Source organism: Podarcis gaigeae, assembly GCF_964106915.1.
Source record: "Podarcis gaigeae genome assembly, chromosome: 12".
NCBI classification, from domain to species: domain Eukaryota; kingdom Metazoa; phylum Chordata; class Lepidosauria; order Squamata; family Lacertidae; genus Podarcis; species Podarcis gaigeae.
The window spans coordinates 20,955,815-20,983,485 of NC_139688.1; the positions used below are offsets into that span (position 1 = coordinate 20,955,815).

The 27,671-nt window shown below is 38.2% G+C and overlaps 1 protein-coding gene across 20 annotated transcripts in view; it reads left to right on the forward strand.

Annotated features, from left to right (window-relative positions):
• The window catches only part of MPP7 (MAGUK p55 scaffold protein 7), an 85,083-nt gene that overhangs the window by 40,585 nt on the left and 16,827 nt on the right, over positions 1–27,671 (forward strand). For 10 of the 20 annotated variants that reach the window (XM_083704931.1, XM_083704919.1, XM_083704932.1 and 7 more), the window contains exons 4-12: positions 5,723–5,800; positions 7,698–7,778; positions 12,360–12,491; positions 14,140–14,221; positions 14,819–14,904; positions 15,403–15,477; positions 15,667–15,863; positions 16,369–16,433; positions 23,073–23,102. In XM_083704931.1, coding sequence (XP_083561057.1) covers positions 5,723–5,800; positions 7,698–7,778; positions 12,360–12,491; positions 14,140–14,221; positions 14,819–14,904; positions 15,403–15,477; positions 15,667–15,863; positions 16,369–16,433; positions 23,073–23,102 — 826 coding nt within the window. The remainder of the gene's footprint in view (positions 1–5,722; positions 5,801–7,697; positions 7,779–12,359; positions 12,492–14,139; positions 14,222–14,818; positions 14,905–15,402; positions 15,478–15,666; positions 15,864–16,368; positions 16,434–23,072; positions 23,103–27,671) is intronic. The other 10 variants (XM_083704925.1, XM_083704924.1, XM_083704930.1 and 7 more) reach the window with 1 other exon arrangement.

The window sequence follows — 27,671 nt, forward strand, 5'->3', positions numbered from 1 at the left end:
ATTCCATTCAAGCTTCTAAGGTACAACTGTATCAGGGAGTGAAACTGCAGCTGACTTTATGCGTGGGCGCATAACAAGATACAGGGAAGTACAAGGACAATTTATTTATTCATTTACGACATGTATAACTTTAGCCAAAAAAGGCTGTCAGTGTAGCTTATGTATCTTTACATATCTATACCTAGTGCACCACACCATCTTTAAGATACAGACCTCTTCATTTGGTCTATTTTTTGAGTTATAAATATGTGGTTCTCATGTTTATGTTCTCTTAATTTATAGTTGACATTCTTGTTAACAAAATTTTCTTAACCACAATATTTTAAAATAGCTACTACTTTGTGGAACATGTTTGCTGTGCAGATGGCACAATGTCGTTAGAAGTTATCTTCAAACAGAAATCTCAATTCAGCTGCCAATTGTGGCATGAGGCTGCTATCCTGTACCTAGTTTTCTGGGAATAATTCATATCCATGGAACTTACATTTGAGTCAACTTTTGATATGTTTGCACTGTACGTGTGGTGTCTGTTCTCTGTTTTAACATCTAACAAGGGGCTGAAGAACGGGAAATTGTAAAATCTGTGTGGTGGAATTCTGTATTTTACATGCACATGTTTTTTAATTGTTGCGTTTTACACACACATCCCTTTCTGAATGTGATGCAAGAGGCACACCACCTTTAATATGGCTTTATATTCTTTGAGGAGTTGGCTATGTCTGCCATTGGTGTGTGCCGAATTGCCATTTAAGGGGGAAAAATCATCCTGTTTCAAATAGGAATGTTTAAGGACAAAGTTGCTGGATTGAAATTTGTACAAAAATTGTGCATTGTTTTTGAAAGTGAGATACTAGTTAAAATAATTGTAACTATTTTTAAGCTGTAGTAAACGTCTACACCCACACACACAGAGAGAATTTTCAACACATTTTTAGCATTTGGATTGTTTAATTAATTTGGATTAATGTTTATAGCATTGCACCCTTGTTCTCCAGTTATGGCAACTTTACAAAACCAGTAGCTCTTGTTTTCACAGATAAAGGACGTTGCAGACAAGTATATATTACCTCCTTCTCTCGCACACACATAATGCATTGCAGCCATGGGTTCACATTTGCTCCTCATTTTCTAATGATTGCTGCTAATGACCAAACATAAATAGCATTGCGATATGAAGCCAATTGTAGATTTCATTGAAATGGAGATTGTAGAAGTAATCTGCTGTAGCCTAGAATAAAGGATAACATAATGGGTGTGCTTCAGGCTGCTGTTGAAAGCACCTTTGTGTGCAAGTTTCAAGGTTAAAAATTCAAATAGAATTCATTTCTAGCTTTGATGCTATGTCAATAATAGTGTGTATGGAAGGAATCAGTGTACTCCAAGAGGGAAGAAGTCTTCAAGCAAATTCATTTTTAAAAAACTAAAAACAACAAAAATTTGTTTTTACTAAAGATCTCTTGAGGGACCTCGGGCTTTAAAGGAGACAAGGTTTAGTAGTGTTCTGTGTACAGTGCATGTATAAAAATAGGTTTATTGCTAAAGCGTCATGTTCTCATCTCAAATGGAAGAGATTAATTCAGCTTTCGAAATGTCCTGAAGAGTGTACAAGTTCTAAGAAACTTGAGCTTGAAGTGCGCAACAAAACCTCATCCAATTTTGGACATTCTTTCTGCAGTAGCTGAGCAGGGAGTTTGGCTCAAAAAGGGGCAGTGAAATTTATCTTGGAGGAAGGGTGACTTGTTTGGCTTTAAAGTGAATTTCCTCTACCCACTAAGGGGACCCCTTCCTATAAGCAAAGTCATCAAAACCTTTCCTTACTTACTGAACAAAAAAGTACACTTGAATGAAGTCTCTGAAATTTCAAATAATAGTTGCTTTATTGTGTTGTGTGAGGAACAAAGAAGTCAAAGTATAAAGTTGCTTTCAGAAATATCAAAAAAGGAAAGGAAAAGAAACTGTGCGAGGAGTAAGGGGGGTTTTATAGCCCATATTTAAACTATTCTGTTCAAATGGGCAAAAGTAGAATGCCTTTCTGCATTATAGTACTTTCCTATTAATTTGGATCTTGAAATATATTCTTTGTCTGGATCTACTGTCGGTAAGTAAAGCAAATATATTGAAGCAGAAGGCAGAAACAAATAGTAATAAAACTAAATATGCATTTTGCATATTGAAACATGGTACTAAAGGTAATAATTCTTAGTTAATGTTGAAAGTGAAAGGTTAGTACAATTATTTTTAATGACCTTTTAATGACAATTATTTTAATGACCGCGGCTAACTAGAATTTCAAAGTTGTTTCATACCCTAGCTTCAAATCAAGATTAATAGTAAACCTTGGTTAGAATTAACTGTGGTTAAGTTTTGTGCTACCATAAGTTTTAATTATGGTACAGTTTGGTGAAGATTTGGAGGGAGTATTGGGGAAGGAAGTCAGTGATGCTACACCTCCTCACAGATCCTTAACCCAGAGTCTGCAAACTTTGACTTGCTAAATTACCAGGGATTATTTATGACTCATCCTTTTCTCCATGTCCTGTGGCTTGATGTCTGCTGCAAGTGGAGAGTTATTTTTTTCTGTCTTAATGATGGGTTTTTGTAGATTGCAACACAGTGCAAGGAGTTCCATCACCTGGAGCTGAGAGCATTCAGATTTCAAGAATAGAACAAGAACAAGGATATACTGATCCATATCAGCAATGTATCTACAAAAGTATATACGAACAGGCAGGAAGGCACGAGACCTGTGACTTCACTAAAAGGCATACAAGGTTTTGAACTGAGCAGGGGAAAAATCTGTTGTCAGAATATGTCAGTGGAGAGAGACAAGGTAGCTCACTAGTTGAGCAGACAAATTTTGAAAGATGCCAGTAGATGCTTCACTTGAGGTTGTTGCTTTGGGGATCCTGACTTATATTTGCTTCAGGAAAATGACCCATACTTTTCTTCTCAATGTCTAGAGGTCTTTAGGCTGAGGATGAAAATGCTTAGCTAGCAACAAAAAGGATTGAAAGTGCTGGTATATGCCTCCCCTCCTTCCAGATGTTATCTAGGGTTGACTTGAAGATATTGGAGCAGCAAGTGGAAGCAGTCCTCAAGGTACCTGGTTAATCCAGAAAGTTCAGAATACCAGTTCAACAACCTTGAAAGCTACCATTCCCTCCAGAGATTTTGATTCAAGCTTCAGTTGTGTTGTTTCCCTCTTTACATTACTGCAGAAATACAGCCCTTCCTTTGTTTCCTTGATAAAAGTCTACTCCATACTAGTTCAGGGGTTGCCAACCTGATGCTCACAGGTGTCCTGGCGTTTAAAACCAAATAAAACATAGGCACACATGTTCCAAGAGTGATAAAATCAATGCTACAAACTAAAATAATTAAACCATCCATACGGACTTTAAAGACAATGAAAGAGTTTCATCAGATATAAAATTGATCTTCCATAGAAGACTTGAGTAAACCTCAAGAAAAAAATTCCTTTAAAAAATGTTTTCAGTAAGCACCGAAACATCATCACTCTAGGCACCTGTCTGATTTCAGCTGGTTATTGATTCCAGAGAACTGGACCTGTAACACTAAGACCTTGTTTCTAGTACAGTGGAACCTTGGTTTTCGAGCGTTCCGGAAGCCGAACAATTCGGAACCTGAACGCCAAAAACACAGAAGTAATTGCTTTCATTTTTGAATGTGCCTTGGAAGTCAAATGGCTTCTGCTGCATGTTTTTCAGTGGATTTTGCCAACTGCCCACTGATCCATGGTTTTTGAATGTTTCAGAAGTCAAACGGTCTTCCAGAACAGATTACGTTCGAAACCCGAGGTTCCACTGTACAGATTAAGTGCACTGTGTTTTTTATAGAACAACTTGCCCCGTCTCAGCAGCCAGAAACATCATAACCAGACACTGGAGAGACCTGTCAAGAGTAAGCATGGACCAATGGTACCAAATAGTATGGGAAACAGCCCTACTAGAAAAATTAACTAATAAACTGAAACTGACACGGGGACAAACAGAAGAAGACGCCTTCACCCCGGTATGGCTCCCCTTTATCACATACACAGCCCAACAGGACAATGACAATAATCCACCAACAGCATACAAATCAATATGGCTAACCTGATCCAAAACACCCACCCACCTCACTCATACACGAAAACAAAGATCACCACAGCCAATCACAAGCAAACAATCACACCCTAAGCCAACCCCAACCTCTCTCACCACCAAAGGAACACAAGTGAACAACACAAGCAACGCTGACACCAAACTCTACATACATTAAACATAATAGAAACACCGCCACCCGACCCCACCCCCATCCATCCTCCCTCTCCCCACCCCCCTTTCTTTTTTCTTTCTGTTTTCTTCTCCCCCTAATGCCTCAACAAATGAAACGGATTTGTAAAAACGTTACATGGAAGAAGAAGAAGGGGAAAAAAATACGAGGCACTACACTTCTGTAAAACAAGAAAATCCTTAATAAAAAATATTTTTAAAAAAATGGGTGGGATATAAATAATAACATTGTTGTTGATGATGTTGTTGTTACTGCTTTTATTGTTATTATTGAATAAAGGTAAAGGGACCCCCTGACAAAAAAAAAAAAGAACAACTTGCCCCGTGTAGCTTTGATGGTATGGTTAATGAAGACATTTTTATGTTTGCTTATTTTGTATAGCCAGGTAGTTGACAGTTTTAAAATATTGTGTTTTATATGTACCTGTCTGTTGTGTTTTGTTTTATTATACTACTGTAAACAAAAATGAAAACAGAACAAAGTGCTAATTCCACCACTTCAGTCAAGGGATGGCAATAAACAATTACACAAGATGCTAAGATCTGAAGTGTTGATACATCACAAGTACTTTTTATTCTCATTTGTTTATCAGAATGTAATATTTATTAATTATCTTTAGAATTTTCTACAGAGATATTTCATGCATATAGTTTTGACTCTATGTTTATTGAAAATGATTAAATGTGAATTATTATTTTTTCTTTTATATCGCAAGTCCTTAAGTATAAAGCGCTGGTGTAAAATATATAGAAGGCAACAATGGGAAGATGGAAGTGCTGAGTGCTACTATAACTATAATCCAGCAATGACCTATCTGTTGTCCTCACTGGTGGCAGCCAGCTGAATATATTAAGGATGAAATCTTATGCATATATACCTGAGATTAGGCTCCATTGAAAACAGTAGGACTTACTTATGAGTAAACATGCATAGGATTGCACTCTTAAGATTGTCTTTGTGATAAGGAAAAAATTGGGGTTATACAATGAAATTTTGCTTCAGACAGGTAAAGGGAGTACTGTTTCATACAATTGATAATGAATTAATAGATATTGTTGCCTTAAGGTGTGGTGATGGCTACATTTTTGAGTTGGCTTAAAAATGGTTTGGGGCATATGGATTGAAAGAAAAGGCGTAAATGATAAGGAAGGAAATATGTGAGAAATATAAATCCAGAAAACCTAAAAGAGGGAAAGAAATAGCAAATGTTTAACTTTTCTGTGGGTTTGTCTACATACTCAACATTTTTTCCATCTGACTTCATACTCTCAGTGCTTCACTAGAAGCTGATGATGAATTATATCTACATGTTCACTGCTAAATGCTTCTGTAAGTTTGTTTCTTTGCAAATGTTTAACTTGCCAACTTATGTTGTCAGACTCTACTTCTACTGCTAAGTAAACTGCTTTCTTCCATTATCTCCTAGATCCATGAAAAGCTGCATTACTATGAAAAACAGAGCCCTGTGCCCATGTTGCATGGCGCATCAGCCTTGGCAGATGATGTAAGTGTCCCTGATGGGACCATTGGCACCATATTTCCCCAAACTGTCTGAAAGCAGAGTATAGAATCAGTATATGAATGGGGCCGTGTGAGCTGGGTGTGCAAAGGTTTCCAGTGATTTGTCATCACAGGATTGCTAATGTTGTTTTGATTTTTATTAGACATGTTTCTTTTATAATAACACAGCATCTAGATAGACTCTTGTTCAGCCTTGGTACCACAAAAGAAAAATGGCAGGTTAGAAGTCTACATTGAAGGTGAAGCTGTTAGCTTCTGGTGTGTTATGAGAGTCATAGTCAAGAGGAATGTTTTCTAAAAATAAAGATAAATGATATAGCTGAAGTGCTGACAGAATAAGAAAAATGACTGATAATACTAAAAGAAATGAGGCTTATGAAAGATATAGGAAGGGGTTGTCAGAAAATAGCTGTTTAAAAAAGAAGCAGAGATTTATATATATTAAAGCTTTCCAAATTACTTTCATAACTAAAAACTAAAATCTAGACGGGTTGGCATTGATAGAGTATTTAATTTCCTGCTACTATAATTTTTATTAATAAAAATCAAGCCTGCCTTTTCTGCATTATATGGTGAATTCTACAGCCCTGATGAATTGTGTGCACACCTGTATAAACTATGACAGAGCTTGAGGTAGGCAGAATAAAAAGCAAGTTAAACTGATTTAAGTGAAACTCATGCATGCTTGACACAGTGGGAGCACACTCAAGGGCAATATTTGGTACAGTACAGGTTTTTTGTAAACAATCTATAGAGAATACATTGATGGTCTGTGTGGTTGCCCATTGTAATTTCTTGTAGGTAACGGCACTCTAAAAATTTATTTGACAATAATCATACACAGAATTGCTTCAGGCCAGTAGAGATATAGACACAATTTTGCAGATTCACTTTCATTGTTGCTAGAAGTTCCATCATTGTGAGGTGTTGCAAAATTCAGAACAAGAATGTTTCAAACTGAGAGACTCCCTCCTGAGAACTTAAAATATACCCTGTCCTTGTTTCCTTTATTCAAAAGCACGGATGGAGAACCTGTAGACCTCCAGATGATTTTAGAACCCAACTCCCATCACCCCCAGCCAGCATGATTAGTGGTCAGGAATGAAGGGAATCATAGCCCAGCAACATCTGGAGGGTTAGATTCCCCATCTCTGTTCTAATCCTGTAGCAGGCATAACATGTTAAGCCTAAAACTAATTTTCAGATGACTTGAGTAATCCTGGCATTTGATTAACCTGTTGTATTTTCAGGGTAGTGTTTTGTGATATAGCCCATATATGATTGGGTTTCTTATTGAAGGTGATCTTTCAGCCTTTAGAATGCATTTATATCTGGTAACCTAATATAAGCCATGTTCCTGTGATTAACTTGTCTGACATTTAACAAGCTACTTGTCCTGTGTATGTAAACATGATAAAGTTGAGAATACTAGCACTATATGGGCACTCTGCTTCCTTATCCCAGCCCTAAACAGAATAGCTACAGTGGCAATTTGGAAGCTTCATTCAGAAGCTGTTTTTTATAGACAGTGTCAATGGTTGATCCAGTCATTTTTACAAGCAGTCCTTTGTCTGCACGCAAAGGACCATTCACTCAGATGAAGTGCAGGGATTTGCCCTCATTGCTATAAATCAGAATGTGATCTGGGTGTGCTGGTGCCAGATATGATTACTTTAGTCAAACTCAGTTGAAAGACCTGGCCAGAATTTAGCATAAAGGCCAGAAAATGAAGAGTAATGATTGATAGTCTGTTTTTCTTCATGCTGAACACACTGGAAAGTAATAACCTTGAACAGGATTGATTCCTGGTTGTCACTGACACGCTGAGTAAAACAATGCTCTTGCTAATGTTCTTTGTGTCACTTCAATCCCCTTTGCAGCTGGCTGAAGAGCTGCAGAGCAAACCACTAAACAGTGAGATCAGAGAATTGTTGAAACTACTGTCAAAACCCAATCTCAAGGTGAGGATGTGTTGCTTGCACCTGTTGAAATGAACACATGGTTGCTTCGCTCAGCTTTCAAAGCCTGCTAAGGATTTTCCTGTATATTTATTGAGTCCATGTGGATATGCAAAACGGCAGGATTTCCTTAAGTAGTTTAAAAAGGGCTCTATCACAATTATGGTTAGTTATTGATATTTGCAAAACAATTGAAGTGCATGAGTGCAGTTGGATATTCTGGTGGAAAAAAATGAAGTCTGTGTTGCTTCGTCAGCAGATAATATTACCTTGCATCTAAGCAGGCCTTTGGGGGAGAGCTAAGTCAAAGCAACTTCACAATTTTGTTGCATGACAAATATGCCAATAAGAAATAAGCTGACAAAGAAAACTTTTATTATGAATATTTTGCTTGTTACCATTGTCTGCAAGACACAGGTAGCAGCAGACTATGTAATTACAGATAGCCCCCACTTGCTTGCATCTGTAGCTAATTCCATTAAGACACATTTTGTGCTTCTTCCTGTCACTTGTTACTCTCTGTTCTGCTTTTTTTCTGTAGGAGTGCAGAAACAAGGAGTGCTGGCAAACCACTGTGGCACTCTTGGGAGAGAAAGTAAAATGGCATAAACAGTTGTACAGATCTAACATTGCCTCAGTATGAAGGCAAGACATATGCTGCGTATAATACCTTAAGGCAGTCTCTCTTCCATACAGTTTTCTATCGTAATGTACACACACACACACACTAACAACTGGGGAAACAGCCAAGTTCTTCCATTCAATAAATTTATACTGATTAAAGATATACCTCTGTTAAATTTCAGTGTAAATTGTGCCAAGTTTAATTTTGTTTTAAAGCAAATTCCTTCTCAGTTACCACTCTGCATAGATTTAATGAACATTTTAATAAAGCACCAAAGCTACTTTGCATATCAAATTCCATATATTCCTCAAAGGACTGTGTGCTGATATTACTTGCACCTGCCATTTCTAAGAATGGGGCAGCTCTTACAACCACTGCAGTCACAGAGATAGCTGCTGCAGGCTGTATCCCAGTAGAAGCTGGTTTACACAGAATCCATTCCATACAATCCTGTGCATGCTTCCATGGAAAGAAAATGCAGTTGTTTTGCATATATGAGGCATCCAGAAGCTAAACTGAGTCTCCTTCTTTAAGAATTGTCACAATAGGGTCAGCAGAGACACACAGAGGTGTATTTGGCAGCTACTGCACAGTGTAGAACTCTTTGTTGCCTGGAGCCATATAGTAACACTTTTGGCTTTTGATAAGTAGAAATAGAGAGGGTGCAGTTCTATTGCCTCTGTAAATTGCAATTATTTATCCTGAAATCACTTGCTAGGAGTTGCAGATAAACATATTTCCAAAGGCCCTTTATCCTCTTGCAACTCACCACCCTGGGAAATTTATCTAAATTAATTGCCTGAATATCTTAAACAGTGTTTGGGGTGGAAGCAAGTTAATTGGGCAAATTGTTGGGAAATGTATTGGGGGGGGGGCGGTATTTTTGTGTGCCCTAAGTGAATCCTGGGTAATCAATATGAACTGGGATTAAAATTCCAAATAAACCATACCTTCACAGAATGACATCTAAGCCAAAGAATCTAGTGGATTTCAAAATGCATGCCATCCTTTGCTGGATGAGCTTCATGGTTAATTACAAGTTTTTGCTCCAAGCCAGGAAAATACTATTACACTATTGGCTTGTCTCCCCCTCAGTGGTTTCTTTTTGGCTTCAGTGGATTCATAAGAAACTTTGGGTAGATTATTATAAGCATTAATTACAGGCCAAAGCAGAATGTTCCATGACATATTTGTTAATCATATCCTTATTTGAAACAAAGATATTACACTTTCATAGGAAGCAACTAAAATAGAAACATTATTCGTGTAAAATACACTTTGGCTGTACTGCTTAATACCAAAGAAGCCTATGGCCCTGATGCAGTAGTTGGCAAGGATAGAAGTGATCACAGTCTAACCTGCTGCAAAACCAATTATTTGTGGTTGCTGAGCTCATACGCAAAGTCTATTGAAATGCTTGTGGATTTCTGGATCTGGTTGTTAATGAGGCTGGTGCATACCTGCCTGGAGGTTGTCACGAGTGTCGATAAAGTGGAAGTTGCATTGGTCTTCCCAGGATCAGTGGTCTGCTAGTGGGAGAACTGCTCCTGCCTTTGATTAGCTTTGCACTTCAGCTCCTTAAGTGTTCTACCATTATATATAAAAAGATGTTGTATGAAATGACGTACACTGTTTTGACCTGTCTCAGTTTGGTATATGAATTGCCATTTGTGGAGTAAAACATAAGCTTCTTATGTCATATTTATTTATACATAAATAACTGGGTACTCATGGTGTGTCGGGTTGCTATGAGTGAATTTGAAAATCTGCGCACATAAATCGAGCAACAGATCTGTCTCTTTGAAAACTGTAAAGCCAGAAAACAAATCAAATATCTATCTCAGATCACTCAGGAAGGAAAAAGAAAATGACATAATTTTCCTCTTGGATGTTTTATTTTAAGAAATTAACCCTGAACTATGTACAGATCATTTAGATGGAGCAGCAAAAATGATGTTCCCTTTATTGCAACATTTATATCTGTTACAGATTCAGGTGTCCTTTTTATTTTATATAATATCATAATTGCAGATACAATTTGCATACAACCAGAGCAAAACAACTACAAGTAACCAAAATGCTTGTTTTCTCCTTGAAGCAATTTACAAGCCTGCAGAAATTTTCTGACTAGAGATCATGGCAGCATATATGTCTGCTTCCGCTGTGAATGGCTCTACAATGTCATTGTTTAGGGTTTGGTTTTGTTTTATAAAATGGAACCTGATAATTAAAGGACAAAGGATTCTATCAGATGCAGTTGTCCCATTAGCACAATGGCCTCTACCTGTGCAACAGGGCTGCTCCCCCTCCCCCTTCAAATCTGAGAACCCTCAGAGCAGCTTGGGGTTGGGGAGAAGAGAGAAAGAGGGGAAGTCTTCCTGCACAGACAGAGATCCTTGTGCTTCGGGGATAATTTCATTGGACACTACCCAAAGCTCCTGATGATTGAAAAACTCATTTTTATCCTTCTGAAAGAATGGAAAACTGAATTAGTAAAATGGTGGCAAGAGGTGCAGTCGGGAAGAATTTTAAACAGATGGCATGAAGTGTGAACTTTAAGAATAGCTAGACAATCCAAAGTATATCCTTAGGTTACTAGCCCTGAGCAAGAGGAAGCAGGAGTGTAAAAAGGCAAAAAGTCACTACTTTTGTGTTGACCATCTCTGTATGACTAACAGTTCTGACTGGTGGATGTAAAACGTTCAAAATATTTTCAGGATGGGAAATTGCCTTTTTTTTTGTTACAGGAAGTTACATGCAACAATAAAACTGAAATAGTTAAAGGAGAAAATAGCCTAATATGATTTCAAATAATATATATACAAATATAAATATGCAGCTGAGTTACACTAGTGGCATTTTAATACCCCTAATCAGTATTCTTTTGACAGTATCAGGAGCAAGTAATAGCATTGGAGTGGAGTTATTGTGATCATCCCCACTTTGTAAACTTCTGAATTAGAATTAGGAACAGGCATTTTAAATGTTTCAGAGAATTGTAGAGTTTGGAAGGGACAATAAGGGTCTTCTAGTCCAACCCCCTGCAGTGCTGGAATCCTTTGCCCAAAAGTGGGGCTTGAACCTATTACCATGAGATTAAGAGTCTCATGCTCTACCAACTGCATTATTCTTCTTTACAGAGCTATGCATTGTGAAATGATAAATGATCAATGCTTTAATCTGAAAAATATTGTACCACATCTAGACATGGCAAGGTTTCTCAGTACTCATCTCCAGCTAGATCATGTCTAAGAATTTAGTTGAACATCAATATTTATATTTAGGTAGTATAGGAATTTGAATCATACCTCCTTTAAAGTTCTAAATATGGAACATGTTTATATTAATGAATCATACACATAGAATTGTAGCTAAAACAAAATAACTTTTCCAGAGCTGCCTGTGTGAATATGATCTTACTTTTAGATTGTGAAACTGGAAATGTAGAAGATTTTCCAATAGCATCCTCTGATGTAAAGACAAGTTGTAAGGTACACACAGTCTTTGTTCATGGAAAGAAAATGAAAAGATTAAAGACTTCAGCTTGCATGGGATAACTTCCTCTTTATTCATGCCTAAGGAATTTACAATTGTATTATAGTTTTGCCAACTTTAATAAAAGGTGTCCTCCAAACCAAATGAAGGAAAAGATGTAACAAATATTCTTTTGCTCTCTCCCTGCTATGTTCAAACAGTTTCAGAGTGTGTTTCCACTTTCTTTTCAAATAGGTGTAGCTTACTCCAGTAGTAACTTAAGCAGACAAGTACTTCACTACTGTACTATTCACACTTCCAGTTAAGAAAGAAAGTACTGTCCATAGGCTGAGACAAGAACGTAGCACCAGACAAATGGTCAGATGTGAGCCCTGCAATAGTAATAGCAAAACTGCATAAGTGTTAAACTTCCATTTTATCAAGGTCCAATTGTGAATTGGGGTTTTTTATATGATTTTTTTCAGGCTTTGCTTTCTGTGCATGATACTGTTGCTCAAAAGAACTACGACCCAGTGCTCCCTCCCATGCCTGATGATATTGATGATGATGAAGACTCTGTGAAAATAATCAGGCTAGTGAAAAATAGAGAACCGCTGGTAAGTTGTTGTTGTTTTTTAAAAAAACCCAGTAACAATAAAATCATACCTGACACTCAAAAATATGAGCCGGTGTCATTGCACAGTTGTGCACAAATTATACACTAATAAGGGGGACTTTGAAATAACATTTCTGCATGTTGGAGGAAAGGCTATGAGTGTCTCTCGGAATGGGGTAGGAAATGTAGGAAATTGATGAGGTGCTAATAAATATGAGTGGTGTACAAAATTTGTGCTCCATTATGACCAGCAACCTTTTCATTGACACTGAGCTGAACAGACGTATTGGTAAGGCAGCTATGGCATTGGCTTGCCTCTCCAGAAGGGTATGGGAAAATGTAATGCAATGGCTAATACCAAGATTAAGATTGACCATGCTTACATATTAAGCATGCTGCTTTATCGAAGTGAGTTGTAGTCAACTTATACCCTTCCAGGAGCGATGCCTCAACACTTTCCAAATAAGCTGCATCAGGATGATTTTGGACATCACATGGCAGGACAGAATCTCAAACAAAGATGTACTCTTCCAGGCCCCAATTCCCATTATGTTCACACTTCTGTCTCAGTGATATCAACCCTGGCTTGGTCATGACCACAGAATGGAAGATGCCATATAAAGATGTCTGCAAATGTGACATGAAGGCTGGCAATTTTGTGTGGGAATCCCTTGCAGAGAACTGCAGTGCCTGGAGACAGGCAGTCAGGTTGTGTATGCACAGGAGTGACCAGAGGAACAATGACCACCAGGCAGTAGAAATTATTGCGGTTCAGAGATATATTTCAGCAGCTAGGGGAAAGCAGTTCAGCAAGGCTCTCTCTGGGGAGAGAGGTGTGACCTGGTAAGAGTTCAGAAGGATATATAGGGAGGCCTGGAGGGCTGCATTTGGTTTCTGAGTCTGATATTCCCCACCCCTGGCTTACTGGCTCTCTGGGCTGATAGGAGATCTGATCAGATTTAGATTTCAAAGTTCAGTTTCCATTTCAACCCATCTCTGTTGCCACAAATCATTGCAGAGAAAGCTTGGTGGTGGTAATTTGTAGTGTGAATGAAAGTAGTAACTCATTCCTGCAGGCTTCCACACCAGCCATCTCCTACATATGTCTTTGTTCATGCTGCTGCACTTGTCTTGTACCTGTTTTATAATTGTAAAAACAGTTACCGTAATGTAAGAAATATTCCACTTTTTAAAAACACTGAATCCTTCACCATGTGTTTTCCAAAGCAGTACTGAAATGTAGAATGGTTTTCAGGTCACTTAATTTTGCTTGGTGAAACTATCCAAGATTCCCCCAAGATGCCTTAGTCCAAATAGCAATTACTGTGTTCTAAAAAGGGATGTTCTTTTAAGCACAGATAATGTGGGAGATGTGGAAAACTCCTCTGAATGTAGTCTTTTAAAACAAAAACAAAATCTGGCCTCTTGCAGTCTTCTATATGTAGTGTTAATGTTTTCATAGTTCAGTACTTGAACACCTCACAAATACTTTAACACCCAGGGAATAGAGGGGTCCTGATAACTTCATTTGTAAAGACAGGAATCTCAAATATAGTTGCCTTCCTCAAGTTACTGAAAGGTTGCTGGTAGAAAACTGTTCAGTGTAGCCCAGCATTAAATCATAATAATGTTTCAATTTATTTTTAAAGGGAGCTACTATTAAAAGGGATGAACAGACTGGAGCTGTTGTTGTGGCTCGAATAATGCGTGGAGGTGCTGCAGATAGAAGTGGTAAGAATGTTTAAAAGTGTGATTGCTGGGATGTGATGGCCAGCCTAGTGCTTCAAATGAATTCTAAATTGCTTGGTAAAAGTAGGTAATTGCATCCAGAAACCTTTTTGTGGTTTCTGCCATGTATATTATTTTAGATTATTGTGATAGGATCTCTGATAGGATTTTGGTATTATGGATGCAATTTAGCAGTTTGAAAATTATCTCATTAGTGAAATACATTTAGAAACTCAGCAAGAAGGAAGGTATCAAATCAGCCTCTCTGTATCGCAGTTTCACAGTTGAGCACTTCTGTGCACTAAGCATTTATATGCTCTCCTGTAACAAAGATTCTCTGGGCAGAAAGATTAAAAACAATCACATTACAATAAAACTATAGTAATATTAAAATAAACAACTACAAACACAATTCTCTTTTGCCTTACCAAAGATAGAGAGACAGAAAGAAAGACCTTGCTATAAAATTGCATTTGGGTAGAAGAGAAGTAGAAATCTGTTGTGCTTTGCGGAGTAGGAATGACCATGACTTGAAACAGTGTTAGATATGCACAATTGTATTGAACTTTAAAATGGTTATTAAACAAATATGCTCCACAGGTCTCATTCATGTTGGCGATGAACTTAAGGAAGTTAATGGAATTCCTGTAGCTGATAAAAAACCAGAAGAAATTATACAAATTCTGGTAGGTTACAAATGGAATAATTTAAGGTAGTTGATGATGAGCTTATGGGTTGTGTTACAACCCCTGGTACATGATGGAGGCAGGAGCAAAGAACTCTGGGAGGCAGGCACAGTCCTCAGTTTTTCCTCCTGCCTGACTTGGCCTTTCTTCTTGCATTGGTTATTTTTATATCCTTTATTTCTTGGTTCATTAACTCTTTGATAGATCAAGAGAGGCTATTCACTTCTTTATTTTATGGTTTTGTTTTTTAAAATCCATAACAATTTATACACCACTTGATTGTAAACACTCTTAACAAACTTTTGCATAAATTATCAGAACATGTCTGTTTTTTAGGACAGAAGAGAATATCGTAGCACAGCCTATTATAAAGAGGTACTAAGATGTTAATCACATCAAGTTAACTAGCACTACAAGTTACATTAGCTCTACCTTCCTTATTGTTTTTCTTTAACTTGTACTGAATGCTTTAATAATTTGTTTTTCACATCTTTTTAGTCCCAGTCGCAAGGAGCCATTACATTTAAAATTATACCCAGTATCAAAGAAGAAACTGCATCTAAAGAAGGAAAGGTAAGAGGTCCTTTACTCAGAAAAAGGGACTTACTCAGATTGCTGGCCGAAATATATTTTGTACCCATATGTAAATGTGTTTTACAATTGTATTTTTACACATGTTGTTTGTATGCCAATAAGCAATAAAAACGGAGACTGGGGGTTGTAATAAGACATTTAATTACAAATAAGGCCGCCTTCTTCCAGATCTTCATGAAAGCTCTGTTTGACTATGATCCCAGTGAGGATAAAGCAATTCCCTGTAAAGAAGCTGGACTTCCTTTCAGAAAAGGTGATATTCTTCAGATCATGAGCCAGGATGATGCAACTTGGTGGCAAGCCAAGCTTGAAGGTAATGCCAATCCCAGGGCAGGCTTAATTCCTTCAAAGCATTTCCAAGAAAGGTGAGCAGTTTCTGATTTCTCTGATACTTAAAATGTGATCAGTATATCTTTGATATAATTGTTATGCCTGCACTTATGGATTATAAGGTCAATAAACTTTCAAGTTTTGTCCTATGGTAAAATGTCTGAACTTTGTAAGTTGTTGCCCAAGTAGTTTGGTTTTCTTTAGTTGTCTATTCACATTAATAATGACAAAACCGTATAGAATATTTGTGATCCACCTTGGAAAGGAAAAACATATGGAAAATAGTACTTTGGTATCTGTATCTTTATTGATGTACTATGCATTAATAACAACTGCAGCTGTGTTTGGAGAACATAAAAAACCCTTCTAGGATTTAATTTCATAGACTTGTGAGTAGACTGTATTGTTTAGGAATATGTCTTCTAAAAATCAGGATACTTTGGAAAAGACTGATATGGAGTGTTAATCTCAAAATAGCTATGAAAATTATAAAGAGTTTTGCTTCTCTTCCCTTCCCCCTTCCCCCAAATCATTTTATAGGAGGCTTGCACTAAGAAGATCAGATGTACAGGTTCAGCCCTTGAAAGTTTCCAATAGAAAATCATGTAAGTCTGTTTTAAAATCATACTCCTTTGTTCACACAAATATGGCTTGTATCAGCTCTTTTTAAGATATGGCGCTGGTATCTTCAGATATATCAGCAGGCCAAAACCTGTGATGCTGTAGGAAAGGGATTTTCGTTAAAGAAAATGGCTTACCCCCGCTTCCAACATCAATACTTATGCAAAACCTATTCCCTACAGTGAATAAAATAATAAATATGCCAATCTCTAATTATTGGAAGGGCATTCTTAATGACTCACTGAGTATTTAAATACTACACAAAGGGGACACATGTGAAGTCAGTGCTTTTTTTCAGGCTCAACCATCTACTTTTGAAGCATAGTCCAACAATATCTGAAGGTTGTGTGAAGCTGCTTTGGAGTATGTTTTTAGAACATATCAATAAATATCAGGCTGATATATGATCTATTACCACTCATATGCTTATCAAATTTTCTGTCAGCTTTTCTTATTAGAACAGAATTGGACTTATAAGAAGTGGCATATATAAGGCATATGTTTTAAAATGTAGCAAGAATATTCTAGCAAGTACTTTTTCTGTGTGCCTAATTAGAATTATATCAAAAGCAAATGATGTGAAAGCACAGTATCTCTCATCATGGACTAAAAATAGCATGTTTGAAGGTTTCAGAGTTCTAGTTTTTTAAAAAACACAGTAGTTCATTCTTCTATAGAACAAAGACAGTAACATTGCTCTAAACCAAATCATTTTATTGGTGTACTTGAAGTTGGACAGCAAGATGATGAGCCACTTTCTGTGAGGTTTTGGAAAATTAATATAAAATGGTTGCATGGAATTATGTGTGTGTGTTGCAGGTCAGGAGCATGGAGAAGCAGTCATTTATATTTGTGAACTAGCTCTATTTCTGACATAGGATAGCACTGGACTACATTTGCATGAAATTGGTGACATTTGTTATATGGTGTAACTTATGCACGTGTCCTTAAACTTGTCATTCATTTGATGTAATATGTCTTCAAAAGAGAGCATGAACCATCAGTAATTAAAATCAGTTAGACTAATACTGGCCAAAACAACTTCTGTCCAACAGAACCATGATTTTTACCATGGTAGTTTGCTTTTATATTTAAGCTGTATCACATGTGTTCTCATTCATATGAGTAATAATAACTTAATATTGTTAATCCATAATTAGCATTGTGTAATGGATAGGGTGGTTAATCTCTGAAAGACCTAGTTACGTGTATAATCAAAATAGTAATTTTGATATTAAATATAAACTGAATGATATACTTTTTAAAATTTTCACTAAGTGTGAGAGAAGAAATATTTAATAACTGTCAAATATATTTATATAGTTCAATATCAATATCATGTGACTTAGTATGGTGTGCATTCAAGCAAGATGCAACCTATTTTATAATTTTGAGAATTAATTGTGCACAATTCAAATTTTTATGTGGCGCCCAAACACTGAAAGTAAAACTCATTTTGTCGAATTCTACACTGTGTTCACTCTGTGTAATAAAAGCAACTCCTTATACCACTATCTGTTTTGTCAGCAAGCCAAACACATCTTCATTCTTCTTTCAAACCTAGTATTCTTCTGACATTTAGTGAGGAGTCTTCCTCTAATAATCCCTACTATTGCAAGGATAGCAAACTTTGACCTCGCTTTTTATGCCTATTTGCAGTCCTAAATTATATAAAGTCAGTGTCATCTTGTCTTGGGTCACTTGCTGCTATGGTGACGGCATTAACACAGGCTTCATATTTGCAGTTTGCTGTCTCATCAAACAGAAGAGTGCATTTGATGAATTTCAGTATTTTTGCCTAAAAGTTATCCGCTTAAAAAAATACATTAGCATTTTTTTGTTTTTATGCATTCTCACGCAAATCTTTTTACGTACAAATTTTGTTAAATGTTTTCGATATAGCTTGGAAATTCAATTTTATACCTTAAGATTTTTATATATCCACAAAAATCTTAGTGATCCTGCTTATGATAGTTTGTCAGTTGATGCTCATTTATAAAAGGAGCTGCTGTGCGTTGTGATGCAGGCAAGTGACTAAACTGAATGACTCCTAAAGGTAAAGGTAAAGGTACCCCTGCCCGTGCGGGCCAGTCTTGACAGACTCTGGGGTTGTGCGCCCATCTCACTTAAGAGGCCAGGGGCCAGCGCTGTCCGGAGACACTTCCGGGTCACGTGGCCAGCGTGACAAAGCTGCATCTGGCGAGCCAGAGCCACACACGGAAACGCCGTTTACCTTCCCGCTGGTAAGCGGTCCCTATTTATCTACTTGCACCCGGAGGTGCTTTCGAACTGCTAGGTTGGCAGGCGCTGGGACCGAGCAGCGGGAGCGCACCCCGCCGCAGGGATTCGAACCGCCGACCTTTCGATCGGCAAGTCCTAGGCGCTGAGGCTTTAACCCACAGCGCCACCTGACTCCTACTTTCCCCCAAATATACTGGATAGAGTCATGCATCTGTTGTGCATACCAAATGGCAAACATTTAGAACCTTGTCGCAAAGCAGTTGCATGTTCAACTAATAATGAAACAGATCCTTGATATAAATAATCAGTTGTGTTCCAATTTACTTTCAAGTAATTTGTGTTGGCGCTGTGGGTTAAACCACACAGCCTAGGACTTGCCGATCAGAAGGTCGGCGGTTTGAATCCCCGCGACGGGGATGAGCTCCCGTTGTTCAGTCCCGGCTCCTGCCCACCTAGCAGTTCGAAAGCACATCATGTGCAAGCAGATAAATAGGTACAGCTCCGGCGGGAAGGTAAACAGCGTTTCCGTGCGCTGCTCTGTTTCGCCAGAAGCGGCTTAGTCATGCTGGCCACATGACCCGGAAGCTGTACGCCAGCTCCCTCGGCCAATACAGCAAGATGAGCGCCGCAACCCCAGAGTCGGCCACGACTGGACCTAATGGTCAGGGGTCCCTTTACCTTTACTAATTTGTGTTACTTCATCAGCTCAGTTCTTTTGTCAGTTTCCTTTCTGTGCATCCTACAACTAGATTTCTTTTGCATGCTTAATTTTTTCTTTATCCATTCTAACCAAACTTGCCTTTCCATCTTAGAAAAATATATAAGAAAGTGGAACCATAATTATTATTATTTGTAGTGTGGCATGCTCCTGTTCAGTACACACATGTACACAGCCTTTTTTCCTCCACCCCCAGTCAGCCAAGATTTTGTTTCAGTCACATTTTAGTAATTTTGTATTGTACATTGTTTTAAAATCTACATTTTATTTTATTTTATTTTATTTTTATTTTAATCTTGTCAAGTTGCTTTGAGATTTTCAATAGAAAGTGACTGAATAATCATTAACATAATATTGCTCATTGAGCATGCTCAGTCTTCAGTGTGCTGTTTTGGAGTTTCTTGGCTATTTCCTCCCATAATGCCCCCCCCTGAAATCTCCATTTTGTGCTGTTTTAGCTGTATAAGGGCTTGATAGCTAAGAACTGAGATGGCTAACAGTATTTATAATTCATGCCAAATATAAGTAGGCAACGTTATGGAACTGAAATGTTGAATACTTTGGTTCACATCAAAGTAGCAGGTACCCGCATCGGTGACTAATAATAATGCAACTTCATGCATTGCGCTCCATGCAGGAAGCTTTCCTGTTGATGTAGCCTCCAAAGGGGTCCAAGAATGCCAGTGGAAATCTGGTCTCTCCTTGTGAATGCAAGGGGCTTTCATGGTAATGATCTGGCCAAGGTTTGGGTTAACAGATCTCACACACTGCTCAGTTCATAAATGCAACACCCTTAATAGTTCAGGTGGGAAAATTTATCCTCATTGAAAAAATAAATGCTGAAGAAGGCTTTTCTTCCCCAGTAAGCATTTGTCCTCTTCTTCATTTCTTTCTCAGCTAAGCAACTAAGCTCTTCCTGGGTTCAAAGAAGGTGGGCTATGACAAATTTAGCAGTTGCCTATAATTTAATTCTTTCTTAACAGCGCAATCCAAAGTGTTTGGATTTGGCAGATCTTGGGCTTTCTCGGCTGAGAGGATAATGGTATTGCTCTGTAAGAGCAACTCTCTCATAATACATTGTATCATTTGTATAGAGCACATAAATGAACTAATCCTTTGCCTCTTAAGAACGCATTCAAGTAGGTGTCTTGTCCCTTGTGATTGTGACTTCCTTGTATTGTAAAGGGACAAGAATCTGAATAACTACATGCATGTGCCCTTTAAAACTGATATGCATGTGTGTTGTGCCCTGATATCTGTACCATAGTATGACATTTCATCAGAAGCTACCTGTGTAAAGTAATGATGCTTGATCAAGGAGCAATAAAAGTGGTACTAGCAGAAGTTGTGTCTTTGGTGGGAGGGGAGACTTTGATGGGCAAGCAGGCAGAGAAATAAGCCCAAAGAAAGTTTGTTCTAGTGACTTGTAAGTTGTCTTTGGGATGTGTCTAATAAACTAGGGCAGGGGTGGGGAGCCTGTCGCCCCCATATGTCACTGAACTACAGCTCCCATCCTTCATGACCACTAGCCATACTGGCTAGGGCTGATGGGAATCAGAGTCCAGCAACATCTGGAGAACCTAAGGTTCCCTACTTCCGGGCTCAGGCAGAGCTTTCCAAACTGTGTGCCACGACGCATTAGTGTGTCAGCTGCAATGTGTAGGTGTGTCACACAAACGCTCCCTGTTCTCTTATAAGGGGTTAGTTTAAACTCTGGTTTGCTAGTAAAGCTGAATTACTGTGTCACAAAATGATGCATGTCTAAAAAGTGTGTCACCAATATGAAAATTTTCGAAAGCTCTGGGCTAGAGGAAGTCTCTGGATGAAAGCAACAACCTGTAGACAACTTAACTTCAACTTAAGAGTGTAACCATTTCAAAATTACAATTGAAAACCCAGTGACTCTTATTTATGATGCTAAGCAGAACATGACTAGTTAATGTGTTGTTTTTTCACCCCAGGACTGGTACAAACCTTTCTGTCTCTTAAACAGTGTTAGGGGAGCATAGCCTTTGCATACACACCAAAAAACCTTATACATTTTGAAAGTGAGGTTCTGTCATTTCCTACTCCCATAAAAGAAATTGGGGTACAGGCTTTTGCAGCAAAATGTTGAACGTGCCGTGCATCATACTTCTGCAAAATATGCTCTTAACCTGTTCTTTATATTACTCAGCTCTGTTTTTCCCATTTTATTATGTGCTGAATATAATGTAAATCATGTCTGCTTGTCTTTTGGCTGTTCTAAGCTGAGGAAACAGTTGAGTGTGGTAGGTGTTTTACCCCCCCCCTTTTATTCTTCCATTATGTCTTCAGTCCATGTAATCACTTTGCATCCTATTTTTCCCCCTTTTGCGCTTCTCAGAGGAAATTGAAGGTACATGTACAAGTTTCCCTACTGGGCTGCAAGTGATGGCTTAAAAACTAAGCATTCTAGGTCATCACTGACTTCGAGGCAATTAGAAAATAATCCCTATAGATAGCAGTATATGTAGTCATAACAGCCAGTTGCTTTGTTGTTGCTGGAATTGTTGTTCCAGTCTTGAGAATCGTGGTAGCAGAAGACTGTGAACCTGTTGCTTTCTGCACGTAGTTCCTACAGCACAGTACTGGCATGTGTGCATGAAGATTCCTGTGGGGTAAGGCACAGGGATCCACATGTGTTATCCCATTGTCAGATGTGGTTTCTTCCTTTGTATTTTTCCTTCTCCTCACATAGCAGGAATTTTGGGGGCCCAACAAACAGATCTGCCTGTTTCTGCACATGGGCCAAGTATGCAGAACAGGAGTGAATGTGTGCTAAAACCTCTGAATGTTAGCAAAGTAACATAACATAAGCAGATATGTTAACACAAGACATTTCCATGGAGCTAAAGATGATGTCAGTCCTATTGTATGGCTCTAATAGATTATCTTTCTTAAATTCAAACTTTGACACTGAATAAAGTGGATCTTTTCCAGTCATTAGGGGTGCAATTTTGGAACACAGCTTGACAGATGCTTTACTGCTGTGGTGTCAATCTTTGGGGGACTTTTCACTTGCAGCATACATTTAAACAGTTGCAGCTCTATCTATATCTATCTATCTGTATATACCCCAAAGCTGTAAAGTATTTTGTTAGACATTTGGTATATTAAAATAGGCACCAATACTATTTTATACCTAAGAAGTTATATTCATTAAAAATACCCTTTCTGTCTGATCCATTGAGCCAAATACAAAAACTCCTGATATTCTTTGTAGATTTCTTTACCTTTGTGTTTCAGCTGTTGTATTTTTTATCCTACATTAAAATATAAAGTAGAACACCTTTTAAAATCACTTCTTTATTTTCTGTCATGAATAAGGCAATAAAACAGTGAAAAGTTAAATATGCATGTTGCTGTACTCCAAAATCTCTTGCTCAACTTCAGAACAACACAGTGATTTATTTTTAAGCAGTAGCATATTGAAGGCTTTTTATGCTGTGCTTTCTGCAGTTGTCATTTTTAAGTAACTCTTCTTTTGCATTCATGGCTGGGCATCTAACTATTCTGCTTTATTTCTTGGCTTTTGTTCTGTACGCTTTTACACTTCATCCAGAGGAAGCTGAATGTGCTGGTCACAACAGTGGAGCCCACATAGGTGAGCAGTTGCTTACAAAAGACTCTCTTTCTTTCTCAGCTTTTTCCTGGATGGCTACAGAGTTTGCAGGTAATGGGCATCACTGCATGCAATGAATCTGCTAGATTAAAAAATGGCTCACTGGATTTGACACAAAGGATCTGCATCCTAACCGCAACATATGTTACTAACATTGAAATATAGCATGCATTGAAATGCTACCTTGAATATGAGGAAATAATTTACTTGGGTAGAATTTGCAAAGAAATTTAAATACTTGTCCTAGACAAAATGCTAGGCTGGCTATATTCCATCTGACTACATTATTTTTCTATCACAGTGTTCTTCAATCTTGGGTCCCAGATGTTATTGAACTACAACTCCCATCAACCCTTATCATTGAATAAGCTGGTAGGAATGGTGAAAGTTGTAATCTCGTGACTTAGCGTAGGGATAGCCATTGTGCTACCTGACACATGTTGTGGGCTACAATTTTCATCATCCCTGACCATTGGCCACTCTGACTTGAGTTGGTGGCTCCATAACATCTAGAGGGTACCATGTTGGCTACTGCTGACTTACTGGGAATTAAGTTAGTACTGTTGGATGGCTGGGATTACTTTCTTGTCAATGAGCCAAGTAATGATATCATGGACTGGCTCATCTTTGCTCACCTATTCTTGAAGTGGTTTACTGGTAATTCCTTAGAAGATGCTACACAAGAACCATTGTAAGTTGAACATACCATATTAGGTTTTCTTTATTCTTCAAGGAAGGGATGTGGGAAGAGGACACAAATTATTGGTAAGAATTGGCCTATATTGGGGTATAAAATGTGGTAGAATAGGGAAGGAGGTTGAGATCCTGGTGATGCAGGAACTACTCAGGGTAAATCAGCAGCACAAGAGTAGGTGGAAACTAATTGAGGGCATGCTACATAATTTATTAATATATCCATGTCACATGTTTTATTAAAGGGGAAGGTGACACTGCAGATAGGTAGACTGGTAGAGAAGTTTGTGTTTAACCATGCTTCCAGATAGATTTTAGAAGCTGTGCTCTAAATCTGTATGCCTGACATTTGCATGCCACAGGAGGCCTACCAATCCAAACAGAATAGCTTTCACTGTTAAAGTCCTTCATGATTTGGGACCTCAGTAGCTGAATAATATTTTCTTCCCACTTACATTTATCTGTGCCTTGAAATACAGTGGTACCTCTGGTTACATACTTAATTCATTCCGGAGGTCCGTTCTTAACCTGAAACTGTTCATAACCTGAAGCACCACTTTAGCTAATGGGGCCTCCTGCTGCTTCGCCGCCGCCGTTGTGCAATTTCTGTTCTCATCCTGAAGCAAAGTTCTTAATCCGAGGTACTACTTCTGGGTTAGCGGAGTCTGTAACCTGAAGCATATGTAACCCAAGGTACCACTGTGATCACCTGAAATTCTTCTCCTAGTACCCTTTGCATACTGAGGTGCAGAGAGAATAGTCACAAGGGAAAAGGCCTTCTAGTTGTGGAATGCCAGAGAGGCCCACCTGACATGCATTTTAATGCCTTTCTGGTGCCAGGCAAAGAACTTTTTTTATTTTCCCAGACATTTTAAAATTGATTCTATTTATTAAATGAAATAATTAATTCTTTAATCTTTGCATGCTGCTGTGATTTTAGCATGGTCATTTTAGTTCTGTGAAATTCATTTTGGGACCTCTGTCTTACTGATTATTGCTGTGATTTCTAATCTTGAGGTCTCTGTTTTATGGTTGTTTTATTTACTTTAATGATTTCTTGTTTTGTTTAAATAGTTTGTGATCACTGACATCACTCAGGGAACTGCTGTTGGGAGACTAATGAATAATAGCAGTTCCACTGATGACATTCAAATTAGCAACTTTAGTTGATCTCTTCTGTTGAAATATATATTTTCTTTAACTTAGTAGAATTGAGTAGGATGGATTATCAACCTTAACTCACACTTTTTGTCATACAGAATAAAAATGCATAACTAGGCAATTATCATAAGATTATTCTGAGTAGTTCATGGGATGTGTGGAGATACACCATAATTCATAGATAATGAGAGGGGGAGAAAACTCCATCACTACCTTTCCCTTCCTCCTACATACCTCTACCAGCAGGGCTCTATGAGCCTCCATGTAGGTGATACTTACATACCCTGAGGTATCTGCAGTCAGCCTGTTCAGTTTGGTATCAGTCTTGGCCCAGTATGTTCACTGATCTCCACTGTTCCAACCAGGATCTGAAGCAGGTTAGCAAGCGTTAGTTTAGAAGGGAACCTTGAGAGTGCCAATGCAGATGCACTCTAAGCTAAGGCTTGGAAGGAAACTTTTGCTGGAAAGTTGGAGGAAGAAGGGGAGACCATTGGGTCACTCCCAGTTTCTTAACTGGATACAGGGTGGAAGTGTTACCGCTTCATTCGGTTTTCATGAAATGTTATTTCTGGGATTCATAATGTGAAACCACAGTGGTATCAGACATACAGAATAAAAACTTTTTAAAAGCCCTAGTCATATGTCAGGAATTGGGTGTACTGTTATAAGGTGGCCTCAGAAATGAACTTCCTACAGCCTGGAGTTGTCCAGAAATAATTAACTATGTTTTTACTGTGCTAGTCAATGATATGGTGCTGGTTTAACAGAGAACTTGCTATTTGTCTATAATGTATGTCAAACTGTATTAAATTTGACACACAAAGCATGTATATCATTGTAGATTGTGAGCAGGGCTTTACCATTTATGTCTAAATGATACCTACTTTTTGTGAGATGTTTGCTGTTGATACTTATTGGAAACAATGGCTTGTCTTTTTCTCTATATACATTGAAGACAAAGGGTTGTCTTCAATGTATATAGAGAAAAAAGTGCATACAATTTTGAAAAAACAGTGATTGATATTAAAAGGGCAGCAGTGAAGGACAGAAGTTGAACTAATTTTCATGTGGTTTAATGGTTCAAACCATGTAGTTAAACTATTTTGTTGGTAGTGAACTGTTTGCATACTATTAAAAACAATAATTGGTTTCACCCTTTTGGAGAAAACTATTTAAATAGCTATTTATCAACATACTTAAAAACTCTATAAACTCAATATAAATACTGGTTTTAGTCTCCGAGAAGAATGGTGTGAGCCATTACCAGAAGAGGGGGTGTTGCTCCCTTTTGTTTCTACAGCTAGTTGCTAGGAACATGTTCAGTGTGTAGCATTTCTAAAGTGGTTGATTGCACTTGGAATAGTCTAACACTTTAACCTGACCAGGAAGAGGGGATTAGCATTTGGGGGTGGGAAGTCCTGTTCAGTGTTTGCTAATTTGTTACAATCTAGTTTGATCATGAAATGGGATCAATGCAAAGGGTTCTGCACCCAGGAGCTGGCTTAATTTTCAGTGCCTTTCACTGATGATCTGTGGAACAAAACAGAGGACAAACAAAAAAGTTTTTGCTTTCCCTCAGGTATGTACTTCTAGAGGGGAGCTTAAGCCTTTTGAGCAGCAACTATTCTTTTGTAGAGTAAGGAGGGGCATTCAGATACCCTCCAGGAGTGCCTCTCCGACCAGCAGGAAACAGGGTTAGCTTGCAAAGTTGACTCCACTATTGGAAGGAGCTACCAGGCTGCCATAAGCACCATGGAACCAGTGAAGGCCTTATTTGGTGCCCCCAGCTTTCATTTTTCAAAAGTACATGTCTCTACCCCTCCTAGGAAAAAATTATAATCAAAGTGTGCAGGTACCCTTCTAAGCACCAGGAATTTCTGTGAAATGATTAGCCAGTGAGTGAAGTGAGAGCTGTGATTGATAAGTGAGCTGTTTAGACACCAGGCAGTGGGAAAACTTGGGGCTCCAAATAGCTGCTGTCCCCCTTTAGTGCCCTTTTCCTGCTTCTGTCTTTTATCCTAGTCCTTGGATCCACCCAGCTGCTGCTCTATTTGTTTCACTTTGCTTCCTGCCATCCATATAGAGCAGCTGCTTCAGAAACTCTTTGAAAATGTGGGAGAGGAAATCTGGGGATCCTTCCCATTGCTGCTTTGTTTGTTTTGCTGCCTATTGGAATGCAGAGTGGGTGGCTGCTTGATAGATGCCTCAGTAGAATACTGGGGGGGTGGGGGAAGGTTATGACAACCATTTGTTGTTCCTGCTACGTACCCTACAATGGGGATTGTTCCAAAGTTGTTTGGGTGAGGGCAGTGCAGAGGCTTCATATTGATGGTGATAATAATTATCACATTTTCCCTGGTTCTTTTTTATGAGTGAGCAAGTGCATAAGTATTACTACTACTACCACCAACATCACCTTTTCCCTGCTTGTTCTCAAGTGTTGTTGTTTTGCCAGGGGTGGGACATTTCCAAAGAATCATTCTCATCATCACCTTTTCCTCTTGCCTGGCACACATCAAGGATTGTTCCCAAGTTGTTTGGGAAAGGGAGTGCTCAGTGCAAAGGCAGAAACACTATTACTGACATCTCTTCATACACCCCTTATTTCAACATCTACTCTGATGAGTTTTTTAAATAACTTTCCTTTGCATTTTCCTTCCATTTCTATTTGTTGTTGTTGATGTTGTTGTTTATTAAATTTGTATACCACCCTCCATCTGACAATCACAGCTTTAAATTTTTGCCTATTCAGGTGTAGTGATTCAG